Source organism: Zosterops lateralis (assembly GCF_965231275.1).
Source record: "Zosterops lateralis genome assembly, chromosome: 7".
NCBI lineage: Eukaryota > Metazoa > Chordata > Aves > Passeriformes > Zosteropidae > Zosterops > Zosterops lateralis.
Genome location: NC_139767.1, coordinates 32832358 through 32854899, shown reverse-complemented (window position 1 = coordinate 32854899; position 22542 = coordinate 32832358). Strand labels below are relative to the sequence as shown.

The 22542-nt window shown below is 45.0% G+C and overlaps 1 protein-coding gene across 1 annotated transcript in view; it reads right to left on the bottom strand.

Annotated features, from left to right (window-relative positions):
• THSD7B (thrombospondin type 1 domain containing 7B) overlaps positions 1-22542 on the bottom strand; it is a 248501-nt gene that overhangs the window by 31414 nt on the left and 194545 nt on the right. Inside the window, exon 16 of the mRNA XM_083865429.1 lies at positions 267-400. Coding sequence (XP_083721555.1) covers positions 267-400 — 134 coding nt within the window. The remainder of the gene's footprint in view (positions 1-266; positions 401-22542) is intronic.

Below are 22542 nucleotides of genomic sequence, written 5' to 3'. Positions count from 1 at the left end.
GCACCTCAGGGAGCTTTATGTATACATGGCATTTAGGTTGAAGAATACTAATTTAAATATCATGCTGTGTTCCTGAAAAACATTCCAAGGCTGCATCTCTGAATTGCTTCTTCTGTAAACCATGGCACATAAACATGTTTCTTTTCATTTGAAATACACTGGACTCAGCAACACACTCACTGTCAGATGGCCAGATATTGCAGCTTTATGCAAGGACATATCAACTCTTTTTGATCTGGAATTCCTGAGCTTTTGTCTTCACGCACCTGACTTTCCTCGTTTGTATTCCTTCTCCACAGTGGAGGGAATTCTGTTCGCTGTTGATTTCACATGGAGACCACGGTCCTACTTCCCAAGAATACTGATTGCACGCGCTGTAGCATGGGACTGCCTCGTGCACCTGACAGGAGAAAAGAACCAAACTCTTCAGTTGAACTGTCCAGGTTGGTATGTCTGCAGAAATGCCTCAGCCAAGCCCACAAAAAGACACACCAAAAAATATCCTGGCTTACACTCCTCATGCCAAGGCTGTTGCAATGGCTTTAAGTTCATTTACTCATCATTGACTTGCCAAGGGATTTTTAAGTATATAATGAACAGCAGTATGCATGCAGCATCTTCGAAAGCAGGATAAATAACAGCTATTTCCTGCAGCCAGAAGAGGAACTCCATTACAATTTCATTTGCTCTGCCTGCTCTCAGTATAATCTATCACATGTCATTCACCAACATTGTATGTATCGCATCCTTTTGTGTTTCAGAAGAAACAAACTTAAAATCAGCACTCATTTACCTTTGCTTCTAACACAGTCTTGTAAGCCATTTACCATAAAAGAATGAAATTTCATGCATCCTACAAATTTCATTTTTATACACAAAACCAGTAAACGCTTTTTTGCCTGCAAGTGACTTATCTCCAACATATCTCCTAATCAAACACGACAGTGTGTTCACCTGAACTATGGTATCTACGTAGGGAGAAAAATACAGCCAAAAGCTTGATAAAAGGTGCCAGATATTCAGGCTGTTAAAAGCAGCACACTGAGATATAGCACTTCAGCAGATTTTTAGGTTTAAATAAATGAATGCATCAACAGTTCTATTACAGTGATGAATAAAAGTTATTTATTTTGAATCTGGTTTGTCTGCAGAAGCTGATTTGAAGATACAGTATTCCCTGTTGCTTTGCATGAAGCATAATGTGCCACCCTGGAAAAATACAACACACGTAAAATTTCTTCTTCCACACACCAAAACCTCCTCAGCTGTGCTGCTGTGGAGCCATTTCATTCTCACTATTAGAATAATTATAAATCAATAGCCTTTTTCCCAACTACCCCCAAAAAGATTCAGCCACATGTTTAATAATTTACAGCTTCATTTTAAAACATCAAATTATGACTAGACATGTTGTGGCCACAAGAAAAAAGAAATCCTCTTTGTAACATTTCAGAGCTGGGAAGACAAGAAAATTGAGATACCAGTCTAAAACCAAAACTGGTGTCCCATCAGAAAATCACCTTCATTTCAAATGGAAGGAAGAAAACTTTCAAAGGCAAACTCCTCTGAAACAGAAAATAATTTTAACTGTGGGTCTGCCTTTACAGTGTGCATAGGTTTAGCAGAGAAGGAAGAATAACAGATGATGAAAAGTGCCAAATATGTGAAGGTGAAAAGACAGGAAAGAGGGAAATCAAAGTCTGAACTGGTGAGGGCAAGGACAATATGAACTAATAAGAGCATCACATTTCACACAAAGGAGGGGAAAGGGAAGGGAACAAAGGGGGCAAAGGCAGTCACACCATTAGCACCATTTCCCCTGCATATTATTAAGCACAAATTACAGACCGGGATGTGGCTTTGAGCAAACTGAACTAGTGGAAGGTGCCCCTGCCCATTATGGGGGAGTTGCAAACCAGATGATCTTTAAGGTCCATTTGAGCTGAAAGCACTCTCTGGTTCTTTGTATCCAGGTGATGTGCTGCTGACCTGTGCAGTACTTCCAATTTGGTCAGGATCCCCAGCTTACACTCCCCACCAAAAACCTGAATTATAATTGTCACAAGGCACTGGCATTTGGCCTAACTCCAGAATGTACAGGTGTCTGTGCATTGTACAAAATGCACACAGAGCTGAGCTGCTCACTCTGAGCAAGCAGCACCACAAGCACTGTTAATTAGCCGAGCAGCCAGACTCGTTATCATTAACTAGTGTACATGGGAGCACAGAAGAGCAGCACTCACCAAGCCTGGGCTCAGCACCAGCCAGCAGGGAGCCCATGGATGCTGGGACACAGCTGAGGCCACCATCCTGCCCCACCACCCTGTCACCTCCCCTGTCACCTCCCTCCTGCAGCCACATCCCTGCACGCACCAGGGACAACAGCAATCCCTCTTCAGGCACTGCAAAGCCTTTGTGCTCCCCACACACATCCATCCAGGAGATGGATGTAGAGTCAGGGAGTATTTATTAGTCTCCCTGCTCCACAGGGGGAAGGAAAAACCACAGGCTGCCTATGTTGCCTGACAAAACACCCTGCCATCCACAGGAAGGAGGGAAACAGGTGCTTGAGGCATGATCAGTTTTTTCCTCATCACAGAGGGAATGAGCAAAGAGCCAAACCTGGAGAAAACTGGCTGCCAGGGGCCAGCCCGGGGAGAAGGTACATCACAGGGCAGTGTCAAGGATGGTGAAACTTACTTATTAAGTTAATTAAGAGCTGTGTGGTCTGTTCTTGCTGTTTAGACTCCTGGAGAGGAAGCTGAGGTTGGGAGCAGGCAGGAGGTGCTGCCTCCCTCCCTCCCACTCTCCACAGGCACAGCAGGGCAGCCAGGGCAGGCCAGCACAAACAGCAGCTTTGGGGATTGAAGATTCTTTTCCTTGCTCTATTAAATAACCCTTCCTCAGGTTATATACCTGAGTATACCACTGTAAATCCTGCAGGTTCACAGCACTGCCAGCCCTGCTGCCTGAAGCCAGGATGAGGCCAAGAGCTTGGGAATCCCATCTCGTTTTCCTCAGTGACCTCTGACTGCTCTGCCTTAACATCTGTTAAACCTCAGACCTCTGCTAACCAGCAAAGCCCACCTGTGGATAGCAGCAAAGGCTTAACATCAGGCATTTACCAAAAATGTGTTCTACTGGTCAAAACCTCCTGTGGCATGTACCTGCTGCAGTAACTGTGTAGGAAAATCAGACAGAGCTGGGCAGGCACAGGATACCACACGAACTAAAATCCATCTGAACAATCCTGTGAGCCAAAACAGAAATCCCACAGGCACTGACACAACTACACATCATGTGAAGTGATACTTCAAATGTACTCTTTAAAAAGCAGGGAGGATCACAATAACAAAGCCATTAATACATCAGGCCACTTCTAGCCTGATGGCTGATTGTGTCAAACCAGTTCGATTATGTGTGAAGTGCCATCAGCTCTCTTCCTCCTCCAAAAGACAGGCAGACAAACAGACAGACATCCCACTTTGTGCTGGAGGAGGGAGGACACACAGCACTGTATATTATATACACTGTATGTAATATACTGAAGTATATTCATACCTATACTTCAGATGCCTGGTGATGTGCTGCTGAACTGTGCAGTACTTCCTCTTTGGTCAGGATCCCCAGCTTACACTCCCCACCAAAAACCTGAATTATAATAGTCACAAATAAGCTGTTTTCCTAAGTTGTTGTGCTGACACCACGGCACATTGTTCCTGTGAACAAGCTCTCCCCTCTTCCCTGCATCAGTGCTGAGCAATGCCACCTCTGGCAGCACCTCTGGGACACTGGGGAGATGTAAATAAGCACCTGCATCACCGGGAGGGACAGATTTCTTCAGAACAAGTTACAACAGGCACCTGTCGATGCCATTAAGCTTTAAAGTAGGAGTCTCAAGGAGATGCAAAATTTCCATGGGTGGAACTCTGTGGGAATGAGTTCAGGAAGCTGTGAATGCAATTTGTAACTCCATCTTTGCATTTAAAAACCACAGTGATGTGGCATGTGGTCCTTTCCTCCACAGGAGAATGTTTTCTTCCCATTTTCTCTCCTGGCTTGCCATAATTTGTTTTCAATCACTTCCATCACCTTCGATTCCTCTTTTTTTTTTTTTTTTTTTTAGATTCGGGGGAAAACCTACAACAAACCTTAAAGCCTTCCATTCCTGTTTTTGCTAGGGGCTGTGCTACTTAAGGAGGTTTAAATAGACATGCTCTTGATTTTTTCATTTTCAAAAGGTTTTGACTAAGCATTGCTGTTCTGTGGGTCCCATGAAACAAAGGACCCCAAGTTCACTTCTCACCTCTGGGTCCATGGGAACACCCCTGTCCTAAAGCTGAAGAGAGGCTGGGATGGGATGTGGTGTCCTCACTCCCTCATTCCTCACCAACCTGGGAACCCAAAGCACCCAGCCCTGGAAGGGTTTGGGATGTGCTCTCATGGATCCCTGGCTGTAACAGAGTACATCCAACCTGCAAATTACACATGGGCTAGGTCTCCTGGCCCCCAGCAATTTTGCCATCCACTACCTCTGCTGCAGATACAGAAGTCCCTGGTAAAGCTATGGCATTTCTCTTCCCAAGCACAAAGACAACAGTTCCTTTGAAAGTAATCTGCTTAATGCTCACCTTCCCCAAGCTTATACAGACCTGGTATGACAGTGCATTTACAAACCCCTTCACACTGAGCCCCCCACCCATGTATGGAGCTGTAGTGCCACAATCCATGCCCTGAAGGACAAAAATGAAATTAATTCCATGCAATAGGCAGAGGAACCCATTGTTCTGCATGGAGGGAGAAAGATGCTGGAACTGCAGGCACTTGACCTGCAAGGAGCTGCAGAGATGCAGGGTGACCATCCTGGCTTCATCCCTCACTGCCTCAAGAAATAAACAGAGTCTTCTGGCATTTTAGCACATTAACTGCTCCCCTCAATTTTTGTTCATATTTACATGCTGGGTTTTGGGCTCAATGAACCAAGGGCTGAAATTATGCCAGCCTGAAGCCAAGGGGAGTTTTGCTGCTGCCTTTCACAGGATCACTGTATCACTCTCTGTAGTCAGAATTAACCTGGAACACTGCTTTAACACCTGAATCCCAAAATCAAGTTGATGGGCACAGCTCTCAATAAATTATAGGGAAGAAGACAAAAGCTACTTTTAAAGAGACAAACTGCTAAAGCCTACCCTAATAAAATAACCCAGTTCCCATTCACTCAAATGCAAATCCTAAACCCTTGCTAAAGCATTATTGATGTGGACAGTTACTTCAACAAGACATACAAATATTAATCTATTTATTTTCTCTTTTAATAGCTGACACTTGCATTTTAATGACAAATCCAAGTATCTAACCACCAAGGAGCTTTGGTGTGATTTATAATGTCTCTAACTTACTTAAGTGTAGGTTTGCAATGGACTTATAGAAATAAATGCACTTGCTCAACTGATGTGATTCATGAAAAGAAATTCATACCTATACTTCAGGTAGCCTGTCTGATAAGCACCTGCAGAATAAACTAGAATGAGGTTCAACACTTCTGAAAATCATGGTGACTTCATATTTCAGTGAACATCAAGATTTATTGTCCCTCAAGGTAAATATTGACTCTGGTTTTCCCTCAGTCGATATTTTAGCTTTCATGACAGTAAATCTTGGTGTTCACTTCAACTAAGTCAATATCTGCTTATTATATTAGAACAACCAAACTGATCACTGTAGCAGTTGCCTGAGACCCTGAGGACTACCTCTGTGCTATTCATTTCTAATACAAATGGGTTAAATTCATTGCTAACGTAAGTTCATTTCACATGGCTGCCCTTACGTCAAGGTTACATTAGACCTAATACATTGAAACAGAACCTAAGAAACAACAACCCATTTTCAAACTATGGAGACCACCATGTGTAATGCTAAAGGTAGAGAAGATTTCATATGGGAAAGAGAGCTTGCTCTGGATTGCAAAGACACTTGCTGGTAAGGGTGGTTTTAACCCTACTGACACTGAACAGCAACTTGCTCACTTTTTAATCCTTTTTGCATAACCACTTGTATGCTTTCTCTGCATATCCAGGCTGCAAGACGAGGCAGCAGCTGGATGTTCTTCTCCTCTTAGAGCTTATGGCCACCAGCTGGTGACATGTGGGCCACAGCCAGCACTTCTGCAACCAGCCTGACACAAATGGATCCACAGTATGGTGGGAAATACATCTGAAAAAATGTCCATTTATTGATATAATCAATTTGACTTCCACATACAAATTTGACTTCCACATTGACTCCACCTCACTCATCCAAATCTTTTCTTTGGTTGAAAGACATCCATATATTAACTGAATAACTTTTATAATGTTCCAATACTGCTTTCACATTCTGTTTAATCCTAACCAGATAATTTCTAACAATGAATTTCTTTTATTTAGTTCTTTAAAACAGAAATAAAAATTGAGTACTTGCTTTGTTAATTACTTAACTGCGTGTTTGATTTGGCAGATCTAAGCACGCACTTAAAAGCTTTACTGAATTAACTGTATATCTGAAGGACAAGTACTTGCACATTAACAAACACTACATCACAGAAATTATCTCATTAAAATTTCAACATTAAATAGTTCTCTTTAAAATAAAATTGATTTTATTTCAAGCTAGTTTATATATTGATCACGATTGCCAGAAATATGCTAACCACTCACCAGCATTAAACCTGGTTGAACAGTTAATTTTCAAGCAAATTAGATTTTGCAAAGGAGCAGCTTCACTGATGAATACTTGTCTTTAGGTATTTGGATGCTGCAGCAAATAGCCACCAAAACTTTTGAAAAAAAATTGCTCAAAATGACTTAGAGCACAAAAGTTTGAATAGATCTGTGGTAAGACTTCTAAATTATGGGAATTCCTGAATTTTGTATGCCTTCAGTGGATCTCTGCACAAATACTTGTGAAACAAATTCAGCAGTTTTAGTTTCCATTTACACCAAAATCAAAGGAGTTTGTGTTTCTTACCTCCTTTGTGGTGCAGAGAAAAGAAAATCAATTAGAGCTTTGCTAACGTTCTGTGAAGCCTTCACCGGGGCTGAACAAAAAAAAAAAAACCACCTGAAATTGTCTAAGACTTTGTATCTGGCAAAAGGATGGGATCCATTTTATTCTAAATTCAGAGCCAGGGCAGTAATTCCAACAGCACAGACACAGAGTAGCTCCAGTTCCCTGTGGGCAGCGTGGAAGCTCCTACACAAACAGACCCCTCACCCCCACTCCACTACTTCAAAAACTGCTGAAAAATTATTTTCTCTGAAAAGAGTGAAAGCACTTTTCAAGCCTCTGAAGTTTCCCCTGCTCTTGATTATCTATTTATAGCCCGATCCACAAAACTGCTCAACTTTAATCCTAATTTACACATGAGACAACTGAGGATGAAGAGTTGAGTGATTTACTAAAGGGTGGCAAGGAAGCCCTCAGGGAGTGGGGGACTCAGTCTGGAAATGTCCAGTTTCTTGCACTAACTAGATGATATCTCAGCTTAAAATCAGATCCTGGAAAGTTCTGATAAAGACATTTCAGGATGAAGCCATCAGAAAAATCAGCACTGTAAAATTCTGGCTGCAAAATGAGGGAAAGAGGAGAAATTAGGAAAGCAGCAGGGTATTCTTGCTATAAAGACATCTGGATGCTCCATTTTCCCTCACCATGGCCTTTAGATGCTTTTACTTCACCTCTTTTTTTCCTGGACTTCACAAAATGCTCCTAGTAAATCCCTCACTTTCTTCTAATGAATAATTAAATATTCAAAGTCAGACACTGATTTATTTCAAATTCTTAAGTGCAATGAGTGGAAAATGCCTTGTTTAGAAAGTTAATTGAGGCGAGCTCTGTCGAACCCCAGTCATTACATCTCACTCTGACAGAACCACCATGTTGCTCAGCAAGGTTTATTAATTCAGATTTATGAGTGATAAGTGGTTTTATTTTCTGTGAGATTGTTGCAGGCACTAGAAACACCAAATTGTAACACGGTAAAGCATGAGTGCTCTTTCTCAGAGATTAAAATACCAAGTTGGCATCATTCAACATGAGTAAATAAGGAAAAAAAATATGCAGCTCCTGGCCCAAAACCTGCCTTCGTGGTTTACTCATGGTTCTGCTGTCAGTACAACCTCTGAGGAGCAGGATACAGCATAAAATATAACCTTGCACATATTGGGTATTTATTTCTACCTGAAATACTCAAGCAAGGCAATTTAGTCTCAGAGTTATCAAAAAAACCTGAGGCATTAAAGTGGGAATGGGGGCTTATGAGAATACAATCACAAATGGCCAGTTCTTGTGCCTCTGCTTTTTATTTTACATTTTAATTATGTTTTGTTCCTATCAAGAAAGTATTGAATCCAGGTAAGATACTAACAAATGCCATCTTACTATGTTGTCAAACACAGGGGTTTAAAACAAGGCAGAAACTCATTAGTGAGAGTTTCAATGCATTTTTGCAGATTTCAGAAGTTGTAGGTGTGCTGCTGCCTCCTTGTCACAAAGCCAGGCAAGCACAGAAAATTTAAGTAGATACAAATAAATCAATATCCCTTGTTTCTGAAACAGCACATTTTGCTGCAGCTGAAGTTTCAGGGGTAACAAACAAATGTGGCACCTCTCTGGATGAATCTCTTATGTTATAATAATGTTGGATCCAGTTTTAAAGAGAGGAAGAGAAAAAAAAGCTGATTGATGAAGAGAACATCAAAGCCCTTTTTTACTAGATGAGAACGACAAGATGAAGACAGATTGCAACACCAACCTGAGCCTTTGTAGATGTCCATGTTAGCAGGGCATGACAAGCAGAAAGGAAAGAAAATTATATATTCATTAGTTTGGCTGCTGCACGATAATATTGAAAAAAAAAAAAAAAAAGGCAAAAAAAAAAAAGGCAAAAAAAAAGGCAGAAAATCTGCTTAAAATAGAATTGCCACAATGTAATGTTGCATTCAATCCTTTGATTTCCCCATCTTTAAAAAAAAAAATTACCTCAAGCAGAAATCAAGCATTTCTTTGTGAGTGAATGAAAAGCACTACTATGCTGAAGAATAAAGCAGAGTTCATTCAGCTCCATCCAGCAATCCTCTGGAGCTCATCCCTCTGTGTCACAATCAAAAGTTTAGGCTAATAAAAAATTTTTTTTGAAAATCTGTGAAAATCTATGAACCTGAAATCTGGTGAGACACCCCACAATTACGTACTATCAGTCATAACAGACCAGAAAGGCTTTAAATATTAATTGGGTGGCTCTGTCATTAATAAAGCCTGCAGCTGCCATGTGTCTGTCCTCTCCTCTGAGTGAAACACCCAAGGAAGCCCCCAGAAAGGGGTGGCAGGAGCCAGCCCAGCCTGGGGACAGGGGGCTCTGGAGCCTGTCACCACCAGCAGCACCGTTCCCTGCTCAGCCAGACAGAGCTCCCGACCACATCACTGCTCCAGCAGGTCACAAACCTGCCCCGGCGGGATATGAGCAAGTAATTACTCGATCCAGAAGCCAAGTCGTCTGTCACACAAAATGAAATAAACGCCATCACCAAACACAAACAGTCCCGCTGAAGCACTTTCTTCGTAGGCATCTGGACAATAGGCAATTTAAAGAAAAGACCATGAGAGCTTCCTGCTAAGTTAAAAATGATGCCTCGGAGACAAAGCTCAGCCCAAGCCTTTCTTTTAGGAGATTTTAAATCATTTCAAGGTCTAAGAGCTTCCAATTGATATTCTATCAGTTTATTTTCATGTCTTAAGTGAGAATGAATTAACGCGACAGGAGCGGTCACGTCTGTCCTTACTGTAGTATGATCTTGAACTGACAATTTTTCCACACGAGATTTAAAACCAGTTAACTGACAAGAACAATTTGATTGATAGCACTATAGACAAGAGACAGAAGAGACTGTGAAGTGTCAGGCAGTTGAAAGTTATGTTTTTTGAAACACCCTTGTGTGAGGCTACACCAAAGGCTGGAAGCAGAGAGAACTGCAAACTGCTCCTGAGGCTTCCCGCAGTCACAGCAAGAAACAGTCCAGTTTATGTTCCTGAAAAGCAGGAATAGAAATGCAAACCAGCTCACAAACTGATTGTTTCGTTAGCATGAGACTGCAGCTCTCCCCTCAGTCCTCTCAGCAGCAGGTCTCATTCCTCCTCAGCAGCTTCCAGGCAGAACTGGATGCTCCCAGGGAGAGCAGGACAGGCGCTGATGGATGAGTGATAGATCCCACGGCTCCAGAGTTCAGAGAGATCACCCATACCCTGATTAGTAACTGGAGCTGGATAAATTTTCCTAGAGGAGCAAGATAATGCAGAAGGCAGGGGATGTGACAGCCTGTTGCATGGTCTGTTTGTGGGAGCAGCCCTGCTGCCAGGACAGGCAGATGTTTGTACCACGTTTAGACACGACAATAACTCGAGTGATTCTCTCCCTGTAATTAGGTAAGGCAAAGGCAGATCCCCCAGCAGTGCTGCACAGAGCCAGCCTTGGGACCAGGCACACAAATCCACAGATGTGAAGGCAGCTAAAGCCACACCGCTGCACACTTAAAAATCCTGCCATTGTTACAATCTGACAGCTTTTATTGCTATTTCTTGCAGGTGGACCCAGACAGAAAAGATTTAGGTTCAGAAGAGCCATGTTTTTCTTCCCCGAATGCATACGTTCAAGGAAAGTGATGTGCTGCAGAGAGAAACCATCTCTCTGATGACTCCATGACTGCTTCTACCTGAAAGAACATCCATATTTAATAAACTAAAGGCTCCCTTGAGCCAGAAGTTAAATTCTACCCAGCCTACTTCAAACATCAGAGTGCACATACACTGTCCCCAAGCCAAAAGAGAAGAGGGAATTGCTTGTGAGCCACTACCTTGTGGGGTAGCTGATGTCCCTGTAGTTCTGGGTATCTTTCTTCTCTGTTGCCATTCTGTTCTTTCAGGGCAGGGAATATGTATTTTCAGATTCCTACATCTCTATCACTGACCTGTAGTTTGAGGTTAAATGCTTTACATGGACCTGCACAAACCCACACAAATCAATGCAAAGACTTCTGCTGAATTCTACTGGGACGTGCTGTACCAAGCAAGAAACATCTGAGCATTTATAGGTGCTTCACTAAAATTTAGGGAAAAAAAGTATTGATCATGGTGAATTTTTGCTGCAGTATGTATTTATTTAAAGTGGACATCGATACTGCCTATACATTGCTGATTAATGAGAAGCTATATAAAAAGTAAATAAATGGGCTCTTGAATAAATCTGACAAGGAACACAATCCTAGGGGTGTGCAAGGTGGGGAGGGAGTTGGACTACATAATATTTAAAGTCCCTTATTACCCAAACCATTGTATGATTCTGTGAGGGAACAAAGAGAATAATTCTTCATGCATCCAGCACATAGCTATATTTTCTAGTTTTAAGGAGTTTATGAGTGCCTGACTACAGAAACCCAACCAGAACACTGAACTCCTGAGTCAGTACCAGAGGGCACTGTACCCTATAATAAGCAGCACCAATGCACCAAGCCCTGCTCTGTAGCACCATTCAGTGTGGGGGTGCTGGAATAGTATCATAAGTTCTTAGTTGTAGGTTTGATGTAAATTGGACTTTAACCCTAGCCAGGTAAAGCTACTGTCTTGGAATGTGCTTATCAGAGGTTGATAAGAGTTGCCAAGACAACCCTAATCCTCTGCCCTGGGTTTCGATAGTCCTATTGTGTTTTCCCCCATCCCATTGTACTTCTCCCCCACATGTCCACCATCCCCCAGGCCCCAAAACCTTCAGGAGAGGTGTCTGACAGGGATTGGTGGGTCTCACAGGACCACATCCCAAATTCACCTGATTTGTTAATGTTGTGTATTGCATTTTGACCTTACCCACCTGGTTTTGTGTGATTGGTCTCTGTAACTGGTGTCCACCCCTGAGATTTGGGGGAACAAAAACCCCCTGTAACCGAGGCCCAGGGTCACTCCCCAGAGGCACAGGCCTGGAACCAGGGGCTGCTCCCTGAGTTACCCGAATAAAACCTTTTCTCCCTGAGCCTGGAGTGTCCCCTCTTTCTAACCACGGCCGAGACAGCTAAGGCAAAGGGGCTGCGGAGCCAAAAACCCACGCGAAGGTACTGTTGGGTGTATCACAGCTAGCAGGGTGGCCCAGCTGACGCTGAGCTGACCTGAGAGACAGATACGCGAAGCAACAGATTGGCGCGCCAACTGTGGGGCCTGCAGACGCCTTTTGACCCGCTGTGCCGTGGGAGCTGACACGGAGGCCTGAGGAAGACTCGGACCCTGTGACCCAGAGACCTTCTGAGAGGACGTCGCCTTGTCGTGTCCCGAGGTCTTCAGCATTTCACGGAGCCACTGGGGTTGCTAAAAAAGCACCCCTGGTGGAAGAAGGGAACAGCTCCTGCCCAGAGGAGTCCCTTCAGGCTCGTGGTTGCCCCAGCAACGTCTCCAGTGTCCCGAGGGCTTGGTGAGTATATTTCCTCTAAGGGAGGGAAGGATACCCACCACAGAGGCTTGGGAAGCCTCAGGGAACCCTAGGAGGGACGGGACAGGGGGGGACCGGGGGTCCACCCGAAGGAAGCCCTTACCCCTAGGAAAGGACGCCCACAGGGATTTGGGGGGTGGTTTTGCTGGGAAGGGGTGGTGGAAAAGGATAACAGCTAGTCGGAATGGGAAACGGACTAAACACCACCCAGAAAGAGGTTTTTAAAAGTTTAATTGGAGTTTTAATTGTTGCCAAAATTAAATACTCAAAAAAGGAACTGAAAAAGTTTATTAGGTATTTGTTTTTGCATTTTCCGAATGTTAATTCGGACCAAGTGAACAGCATTTGGTTCTGGGAAAATGCTTCTAAAAAGTTGGAAAAATTAGGGAAGTCAGGAGACGTCCTGGCTGCAAAATTTGCATTCTGGCCGTGGCAAATAAAAGCTGCCTTAGAAGAGATCACAGGAATGCAAGATAACAAAGTTGCATTCTCTCACTGCCGTCCCTCAGTCCCTTCCCCCCATACCCCTCCCCCTGCCTCTCCCAAGTCCCCCCAACCCCCCCGGTCCCATCCCCCTGCCTCCCCGAAATCTCCTAAACCCCCCAGGTCTCCCCTTCTCCCCTCCCCGAAATCACCCAAGCCCCCCAAGTCTCCTAAAACCCCCAAAACCCCCCCAGGTATTTTAAAAAATGCTCCGGCCCCCCGGGGATCCCCCTCTCCGAGCATTTTGAGAATTCCTGGGTCCCCCGCCCCCCGCAGCCACGGCCGGGCTGTTCGGGGCTCCCGGGGCAGTCTGGCTGGCCAGAACGCCCAAACCCCCCCCACTACCCCCCCGATTTCCCCAGCCAACAAACCCAGAGTCCGTTTCTCATTCGCCGAGGAAAACCGCCAGTCCCCAAATACCCCGGGTGGGTCCGGCAGCAAAAACGGCTGTGAGAAACCCCCGAAGGGAGACACAGAGACCCCCCCCTCCCCAGAGAACAAAGGAAAAGGCCTCCATAATGGCGGCAGCCACGAGGTGCAGCCTCTTGGCGCCCTTCCCCCTTCTTGTTCCCAGAATCCCTTTCAGCCCCCTCCTACTGGCCCCTCCCTGTACCCGCCCCCTTTTTCCTCACAAGGCTTGCCTCCGCCCCTTCCCCCGCCCCTCCCCACGCCCCTTCCCACGCCCCTTCCCCCGCCCCTTCCCCCGCCCCTTCCCACGCCCCCTCAGAGCCAGGGGTGGGGTTTACCCAACTCCTACTGTGAGGGCACCGCCCCAACTCCGCCCAGAACCTTCCCCCTGCCCGCCCCGCCCCCGGAGTGGGCGGTTCCTTCCTCCGGGAAGACTCCTTATCCACCCCACCCCCTTTTTCCTCAGCCTGCTTTTCCGGAACCGATTTATCCCGAGCCTTGTGGTCCCGAAAAAGCCCTGCACCCCCCACCTCCCCCACCCCTGCCCCTGGGACCGGGAAGGGATCATGGCGCGACCTCAACAGCGTGGGGCTCGCCGCTGCCCCCGGGGCTGTCGGCTGCCCCTCCCCCGCCGGCACTGCCGGCCCCCCCTCCCCCGTCGGGGCTGCCGACTGCCCCTCCCCTGCCCGGGCTGCCGGCGCCCTTCCCGGAACCGCAGCCGCCCGTTCCCCTCCCCCCACCGAATGCCGGCGCTGCAGCCGCTTTTGCCGGGTTCCCGGGACAGTGGCTGAAAAGACCGGACTCCGTGGCCCCCCCTCCCTTTCTCCCCCCGCCGCAGCAGCACCCCACAGCGCCGTGGAGCCCCTTCCCTCCCCCCCACGGCGCGAGCGAGGCGCCGCCCCTGCCCCAGCCCGCCCCCCCGCAGCCACCTCCCACAGGGGGAGCCCCACCGGCACCGCCCCCGCCCTACCCCCCACTCGGGAACACGGTGTCCCCGACTGCACCTTTCTTGGGAAATGCTTTTCCAAGCTTTCAACGGCCACAGCCGCCCGTGCCACAGGCAGGCTGGGAGCAACCCCCAGCTTACAACTGGGAACCTGAGGCAGTGGCTGGAGTCCGAGAGAGAGAGAAGCAGGAGCTCGGGGATGCCAATGCAGATGGGGTACCCACAGTTACTCCGGTGACATACCGAAGGAGCAGGGGGCAAGGAACCACGGTAGCCACCTGGAAAGCGTTGTCACAGACGCTTGTTAAAGACCTCATGAAGGCATTAAAGGAATATGGGCGACATAGTCCTTATTTCGAAGGCTTGGTGGAATCACAGTTGTACCTTTTGATTTGAAGCAGATTTTCAAGTGCCTCTCAAGCAAAATGGAGTTTGAGCTATGGGAGGTCACTTGGAGAAAACTGCTGAAAGCTGCATTGCCAGGTTTGCTAGAGGACCCAACCACAGCAACTGATAATGCAGGCAATCCTATTACCCTAAACCACCTGTTAGGGGAAGGGGATTGGAAAGCAGCCGCAGACCAGGCTACCAACATTCCCCAAAATGTCCTTGAGTTTGTAGCTAATCAAGCATGCAAAGCCTTTCTGAAAATGCGGCCCGATGGCCCCTCACAATATTACTTAGACATTTTTCAGGAACCACAAGAACCCTATGTCAAATTTGTGGAGCGACTTGCTTCAGCTGTGGAACAGCAATTTAATGGAGAGGAGGCACAGAAACAAGTGATTCAGCAGTTGGCTTTCTCTCATGCGAACGAGGAGTGCACTGCTGCAATAAATCTGATACCCAGAGAACCAGGCTCGACACCTCCTCTCAAGGAGATGCTACAAGCCGTCAATGCCGTCGTCCCACGCTGTAGAAAACCAGCCCTTAGAGAGGGGAAAACGCGCCATACACTTGCCATCGAATTCCCACCGGACTCTGACTCCAGCAGCGAATGTGATTCAGATATCTCCACTCCAGACCAGTGACACAAATAAAAGAAAAAGGGGGAGGTGTGGGGGTGCTGGAATAGTATCATAAGTTCTTAGTTGTAGGTTTGATGTAAATTGGACTTTAACCCTAGCCAGGTAAAGCTACTGTCTTGGAATGTGCTTATCAGAGGTTGATAAGAGTTGCCAAGACAACCCTAATCCTCTGCCCTGGGTTTCGATAGTCCTATTGTGTTTTCCCCCATCCCATTGTACTTCTCCCCCACATGTCCACCATCCCCCAGGCCCCAAAACCTTCAGGAGAGGTGTCTGACAGGGATTGGTGGGTCTCACAGGACCACATCCCAAATTCACCTGATTTGTTAATGTTGTGTATTGCATTTTGACCTTACCCACCTGGTTTTGTGTGATTGGTCTCTGTAACTGGTGTCCACCCCTGAGATTTGGGGGAACAAAAACCCCCTGTAACCGAGGCCCAGGGTCACTCCCCAGAGGCACAGGCCTGGAACCAGGGGCTGCTCCCTGAGTTACCCGAATAAAACCTTTTCTCCCTGAGCCTGGAGTGTCCCCTCTTTCTAACCACGGCCGAGACAGCTAAGGCAAAGGGGCTGCGGAGCCAAAAACCCACGCGAAGGTACTGTTGGGTGTATCACAGCTAGCAGGGCGGCCCAGCTGGCGCTGAGCTGACCTGAGAGACAGATACGCGAAGCAACAATTCAGGGTGGGTATGTCAGGGCAGGAGTGATTCAGCAGATCTCACACCTCTGCCATTCCCTGGAGCATCACCTTCACGCACCCATGATTCTGGAAATAATGGAGTGAAAAAGCCCGTATCCCAAAACAGTCAGTAAAAAGGAAGAAATAGAAAGCAAATGCATATGGAGACTACCCAACCCAGCTGTGCTTTGCAGTGTGTCCTACACATGAACCACTCCACCTGAAACCTTTTAGAGAATTAAATAATGCAACATAGCAAATAGCATGTGGTATAAATTAGAGGACACAGTAAGTTAAAGATTATGCAAATGGTCTAAAAGAAAGTATGCACTCAGTCCACTGCAGATGAGAAAGTAAGGAAAATTAACAAGGCAGAGACTGATGTTGAATAGCAGATCTGAAAGGAATTGAAGAGTCAAAGAAATAAGGAGAAACACCATTATCGATCACAGGAGCCACACAGAGAAGGCCCAGCACTATAAAAAAGTCAATTTGCAGCAGAGGGAATGGCAGAAAATGGAAGATCACCAACAGGGTGAAGACAAAGACAGGTGATGAACTTTTTGTGATAGGCATTGACTCAGAAAGTTTGGTAATAAGGAAGGTAAACTTGAAGAGACCCTTGAAATAACTTCTATGTCAATGGGGTTATTTAAGAATGACAGGGACAAGATGCCCACCATCTTCAGAAGATGCAATACAAGAGAGCTGGAGGAAGAAATGAGGAAAACAGTGAATTGCACAGCAGTCATACAAACTTGTATCCTTGAGAAAATATTTTTCTACAGACATCATGTATAAGCAGCATAAAATAACAAGGACATGAGTAGCAGGCAGCATGGGTTTGTCAAGAACAAACTGTGTGAAATCATTCTAATGTTCTCCAGTAACAGGATAAGAGATGCTGTGGATAGGGATGAAATGGCAGGTATTATGTCGACCTTAGTAAGCCTTTCACAAACCTTCAGGCTAAGGAAATATGGTTTGGATTAATCTAATACTCTGCAGTACAATGCTGGAAAATCACATTCAGAATAGTAAAGTTAACTGGCAAGAAACCACACACATGGCTTTGCAGAGGTTTATGTTCTGTATCCAGTCATACTCCTTGTTTTCATTAATGTAGGGCTGATGGACTGAAAATTATTCTTACTGACTGTGGATGGTGCCAAGGTGAGAGGGACAGCCAGGCAACTGGAGGACAGGAAAAGAATTCAAGATGTACTTTATGAATTGGTGACATGGAATGAAAAAATAGATTGAAAGAGAAGTACAGAAGTACAGTGACCAGAGAGTGACCAGACAACAGAGAGAACGCCGGATGAGAAACAAACAGTCCCTCAATGGTACCACTATCCTGGATCCAGAAACTGCAGAGAACCATAAAGAGAATGTGATTCAGTAGTGTAGTAAAATGATGAGACTAATGCACAGTTTGTAAAACACTTCAGCTGTGGCGCAGATTCAGCTCAGGAAGCACATCCAGGCTTAGGTATCCAACTTCACCAGAAATCTGAAGGATTTGAACCAACTGGGGAACAACTGAGGACAGTAACACTATAAAGACCAGAATCCAGTTGCCAAGGTGAGTGGTGGCATTTCCTCTGTTGCTTTACAGGCAAACATTTAAAACACCAATATAATTAGTTACCATCTCTATGATGGCAGGTCTGTCAACAAAGCACGGTATCACTGTCAGATAAAATAGCAATGCTTAGCCATAAAAAGAAATAACTCTGCTGTATCACACCAGATGCAGAGTAGCAAAAAGACACCTGAGAGAGCTTTAAAGAGATCTTCCAGCAGCTTGAAACCATCTATCTGCAGCATCACTGAGCTCTATGCTGGCTTATTCACTGCTGCCTTGAATAAATCACAGATTGCCAGACTCAGTTCTGGAAACCAGGGGCTGTCTAACATCTCATAGAGGAATAGGGGGAAGGAACCTCCATTATATTAAATATTAACAACACTGTTGTTGTAACACTGCCTAGAGTCCTAGCTCCTCGTTGTAAAAGTTGCATTTATAATGACAGAGCAGTTAAAGGAAACCCAGGAAAATAATTCAAAGTCTGGAACACTTGCCTAAAAGTAGCAAAATGAAGGAACCTGCTTCGGTTCAGATGAGAGATGAGAAAAAGGAGATTCCATTATTTTGGAGAATATACAGAGAGAATTTTTCTTAGAAGACCTCTTTTTAAGCTAGCAGGTAAAGATATATGTTCCCAAGGCTGAGAGCTGTAGTTAGACAAACTCATCCTAGAATTATAAACAAAGAGGGAACTTTTTAAGTTTGAAGGAACTTAATTACTGGACCAGTTTATCCAGGGTTATTCCTCCTGCAGCCAAAGAGTTATTCCCAGCCAAAGAGTGTGCCTTTCCACAAACCTCCCCAGGCAGGCAGGGATTTGACTGCAGACAAGGACTTATCCTGTCCAAGAGGTCAAAGCAGACCCTTGTCGTCATCATCATCATCATCATCATCATGTACCTCTGGTCATACAATCTCTGCATGAGGATCTCTACAGAAGACTTCTAAATCACATATTAATCATCCAGTGAGCACCACATTTATTAAGCCACACCACATACTTTAAATATAAATTGCACGTTGAAGTTGAAGGGATTCTTGCATGGATTTCACGTACATTTTGAGAGGCTCTCCAGAAACCACAGTTCTACATTATAGATCAGAGGCACACTGGAGTTCAGCCAGTTCATGTATCATCCCATAAATGTTGATCCCCCAAAGATGACAATATTTTATTTACTGCATCAGCTCTAGCTACTAAATTTTAAGCAAGACAGGAGCTGGAATTCAGCAGGAGAATACAGTTCTTACCTAGGTCATGATGGCACCAATGGCATCAGGATGGAGCAGGAAGACAAAAAAAAAGCAATTATTTAAATAAAGCAAACACTGCCTTGCCTGCATCTATCCATCAATGAATTCTGCCATTTCTCAACTGCAACTCTGGGGTAGGTAAAATAGATGGAAGACTTGGAGATGTAAATTGGAGTCTCCTGTCTCTGGATAGAGGCTTCCAGATCTTTGGTTTGCCTCTGAGACAGCTGCTCCTGCTGGTTTTTATTACTAAGACCCCTTAGCAGTGCACCTCTGACCTTCCTGCAGATCAGTGTGTAGTACCTGGCACATGGACAAATATATGCATGTATGCATAGATATCACCAGGAATAAACAGGAGCTGATTGACAGGAAAGTGAAAAGAAAGAAAACAGAGAGAGAATGACTGGTAAAGAAGGGCAAATATTTACTGTGCAGAAGTGCATTACAGGGGAAACAAGAAAAAGAGGAGAAATGTGGTAACAAGGAATACCGGCAGTGACACTGTGAAGGATAAAGGCAAAGAAAAGACAAAGAAAAACACTAAAGGAAGAGGCTCTCTGTGTTTCACAAAGGCTTGACAAAGTATAGCACAAAGCAAAATATGTCTGAGGCAGGACAGAGGCACACAGAGAAACAATGACAAAGTTATTTGCAACAGGGAATACATGGAACCCTGCTGGGCTAGACTTGGGTCATCTCTGTGGTTTGGCTAGTCCTGTAACAGCTTCTGATCATGTGAAACATGCAATAGATAGAAAAGTTGGAAAAGCAGCGATACTTAAAAGGCTAATGCCTGTATATCTACTGACAGCTTGATAGTGCCCTCAGTGCCATCATTTGCTCTATTGGCAACACTTGTGTGGTTATTTTCAGCTTATTTCACAAAGCCAACTTTGAAGATCTTTGCTTTCAGCAAGCAGTGCAGGTGTAAGAATCAAGCTCCATTCAGTTTGTACCAAAGCCTCTCCCACAGTTGCACACCAGTGTGTGTCCAGACACACACACTTCAGAGAATTATGGAATGAGAGAATAGGAGGTTGGATGGGATCTCAGGGATTTCATGCCAAAAGCACAGTCTACACAACAGAGCCCAGCATCATGAAAGTGTCCAACACTGGGGAAACTACCACCTCCCTGGGGAGATTATTCCAATGGATTGTTCTCACTGTGAAAAAATTTCCTTGTGTCCAGCTGGAAGGAGTAACCTTTCTCCCTACCTGTTGCCTTTTCCACAGGATTCCTTGCAAAAAGGGAGCCTCCAGCTTCTTTACAGCCACCCTTTAAATACTGGGACATGGAACAAGCCACATTTCACTGCCTTTTCATTTAGACTTAGACACGAACACTCCACAGCAAGGAAAGTAACTCCTCACTCAAAGAGCCATTTCAAAATACTTGAGCATGGCAGTAAATTCCTCTCAGTGTTTATTATAGTGACATCAGACAGTTTGCAAATGACATTTTTAATTGCCCAATGTTAGCAAGTCCAAGCTGTGAAGGACCAGCACAGAGCACATTGCTTCAGATGGACAGAGAAATACAGCCTGCTAGAGATCACCAAAAAATCCACTGCATTTGGAATAAATCATAGTTTAGGTTGGATTTTTGGTTGATTTGGTTTGTTGGGGTTTTTTTCAGATTATGTAATAGAACAATTGAGCTGCCTTCTGTTGCCTTCTATATCAACAAAATCTATCAGAGAAGGAAAAGCACCAAACAATTCCTTTCTTTTGCACCACAGAAATGAGGAAAAAAAAAGTAATCAACTGTTATTTGTGCTTGTACATGTTTAGACATGGAAATATTTTTCTTAATAAAAACAAAAGACATTGCAATTTTGAGGAAAACAGAAACCTGAAGCAGCATTTTCCCCTTCTAAATACAGTGGAAGATGCTTCTCAAGGACAATGCCTGACTTTCTAACTCAGACAACTGCTGGACACCAACAAAAACAAATCATATTTCTCACTGTGATGGTCAGCACAACAGGATATTCAAAATAAACAACCCAAACCACAAAATTTATGCCTCTCTGTGCCTGCCTGGCTTCCTCAAGCACTGGACAGAGGTCTCTGGAGCAGGATGTGCTCCTGTTAAACACAAGGAATGTGAGCAGGGAGATGTGGTGCACTGCCAGCCAGAGGGCTCTTTGTAAATATCTCTGACATGAGATTCCCCACACAAAAGGCAAAAGGATTTATTTTCCTCACTCATCCAGACAAAACGATTATGGCTGCACCTGAGCAATGCAGAGAGAAACCAAAGCAGCTAAAGGAAAAAGCCTAATGGAACATTGGGCAGGACCTGCACAGTTCACACAGGCAAAAGACATCAGTGATATCCCTTCTGCTAGCACTTGGGACTTTCCAAAGTTCCTAATTCTAAAATCAGGAACACATATTTATAAATCCCTTCTCTCCAGTGGGGAATGCCATTAAAGCCACCCAGCACTGCTGGAGCCCCCTACAGCAGCAACCCAGAGGTGTTGGGACATACAGAAGTGCATGAGGGACCACAGCATTCACCTGAGAGAAAGGCACCCCAACACTCCTCCCTGCCTACTGGAAAACTCACTTGGATGCTTTCCAAAGATGACAGACTTGCTGCTTTTTGCATTCCTGGAATCAACAAGACACATCACCAGCAGGAAGGGCCAGGGCAGAGAAAAGCTGGTAACAGACACTATTGTAATGGCTATGCTTTAAAGACCTCCTGGGGATGAGGTGAGATGCCACAGTGGGTAAAATACACCTTTCCTTGGAGAACAATTATGGGAGGCTTAAAAAAAATTAGGTGAAGTACTGAAGGAAGCCCCTGATGGTGTACACAAGGGCAGCTCTGAAACAGAGAACAAACCAAGATACAGTGAGGCAAGATTATCTTTGCTCAGTACAGTACTATGTGCAGACTTCTTCAGAGCACATCTACTTACAGCAAATGACATTTTCAACAATTCTAATGATAAGAACACATGCCTTTGTTGGGAATTACCCCCCTCAGACTGAATGCTTAAAGAAGCTTATCTTGTTTTATCCCAGAGCAATGTGATACTAAGCATTCTGACCTTTTTCTGCGATACTATCTCTTTTGGATTGTTTTCTTTGTTTTCATTGCACCACAAGCATGCCAGAAGTGCAGACACAGCAGCAGCAGACAAGGGATGTAAGCACATCTCCAGTGAGGTCGTGTTCTCCATCAGGCTGGCACAGCAGCAGAGATGTGAGTGCTGCTCTGATATGGCAGAAATAACAGGACCATGAACGTGGTTATTCATCTTCTCCCTGGCTCACTCCATCAGCAGAATTACACACAGCAATAATCCACACCCAGACCTCTGGTAGGACCTCAAGAACTCGAGAAATTCTTATAGGAAGAATAATTTTGGTCCTGTGTCCTCGGCTCTTTCCCCCTGCAAAGGGCACTGTGGCATTGGTTGATTAGCTAGGAAGACTTTTCCTTATAGCCAGCCTCTATCTCCACTCTTAATTCCAGCCCATTACCTTTGCTATACCCCTGAGCACCACATTGTGTAACCAGTGTCTTTCTCTGATATTTACACCCTTTATGTGTTTGGGAACTGCTACGGACCCCCCCCAGACACTGCTCAGCCTCAGAAGCCTTTTCACACCAGTTTTTGGCTCTT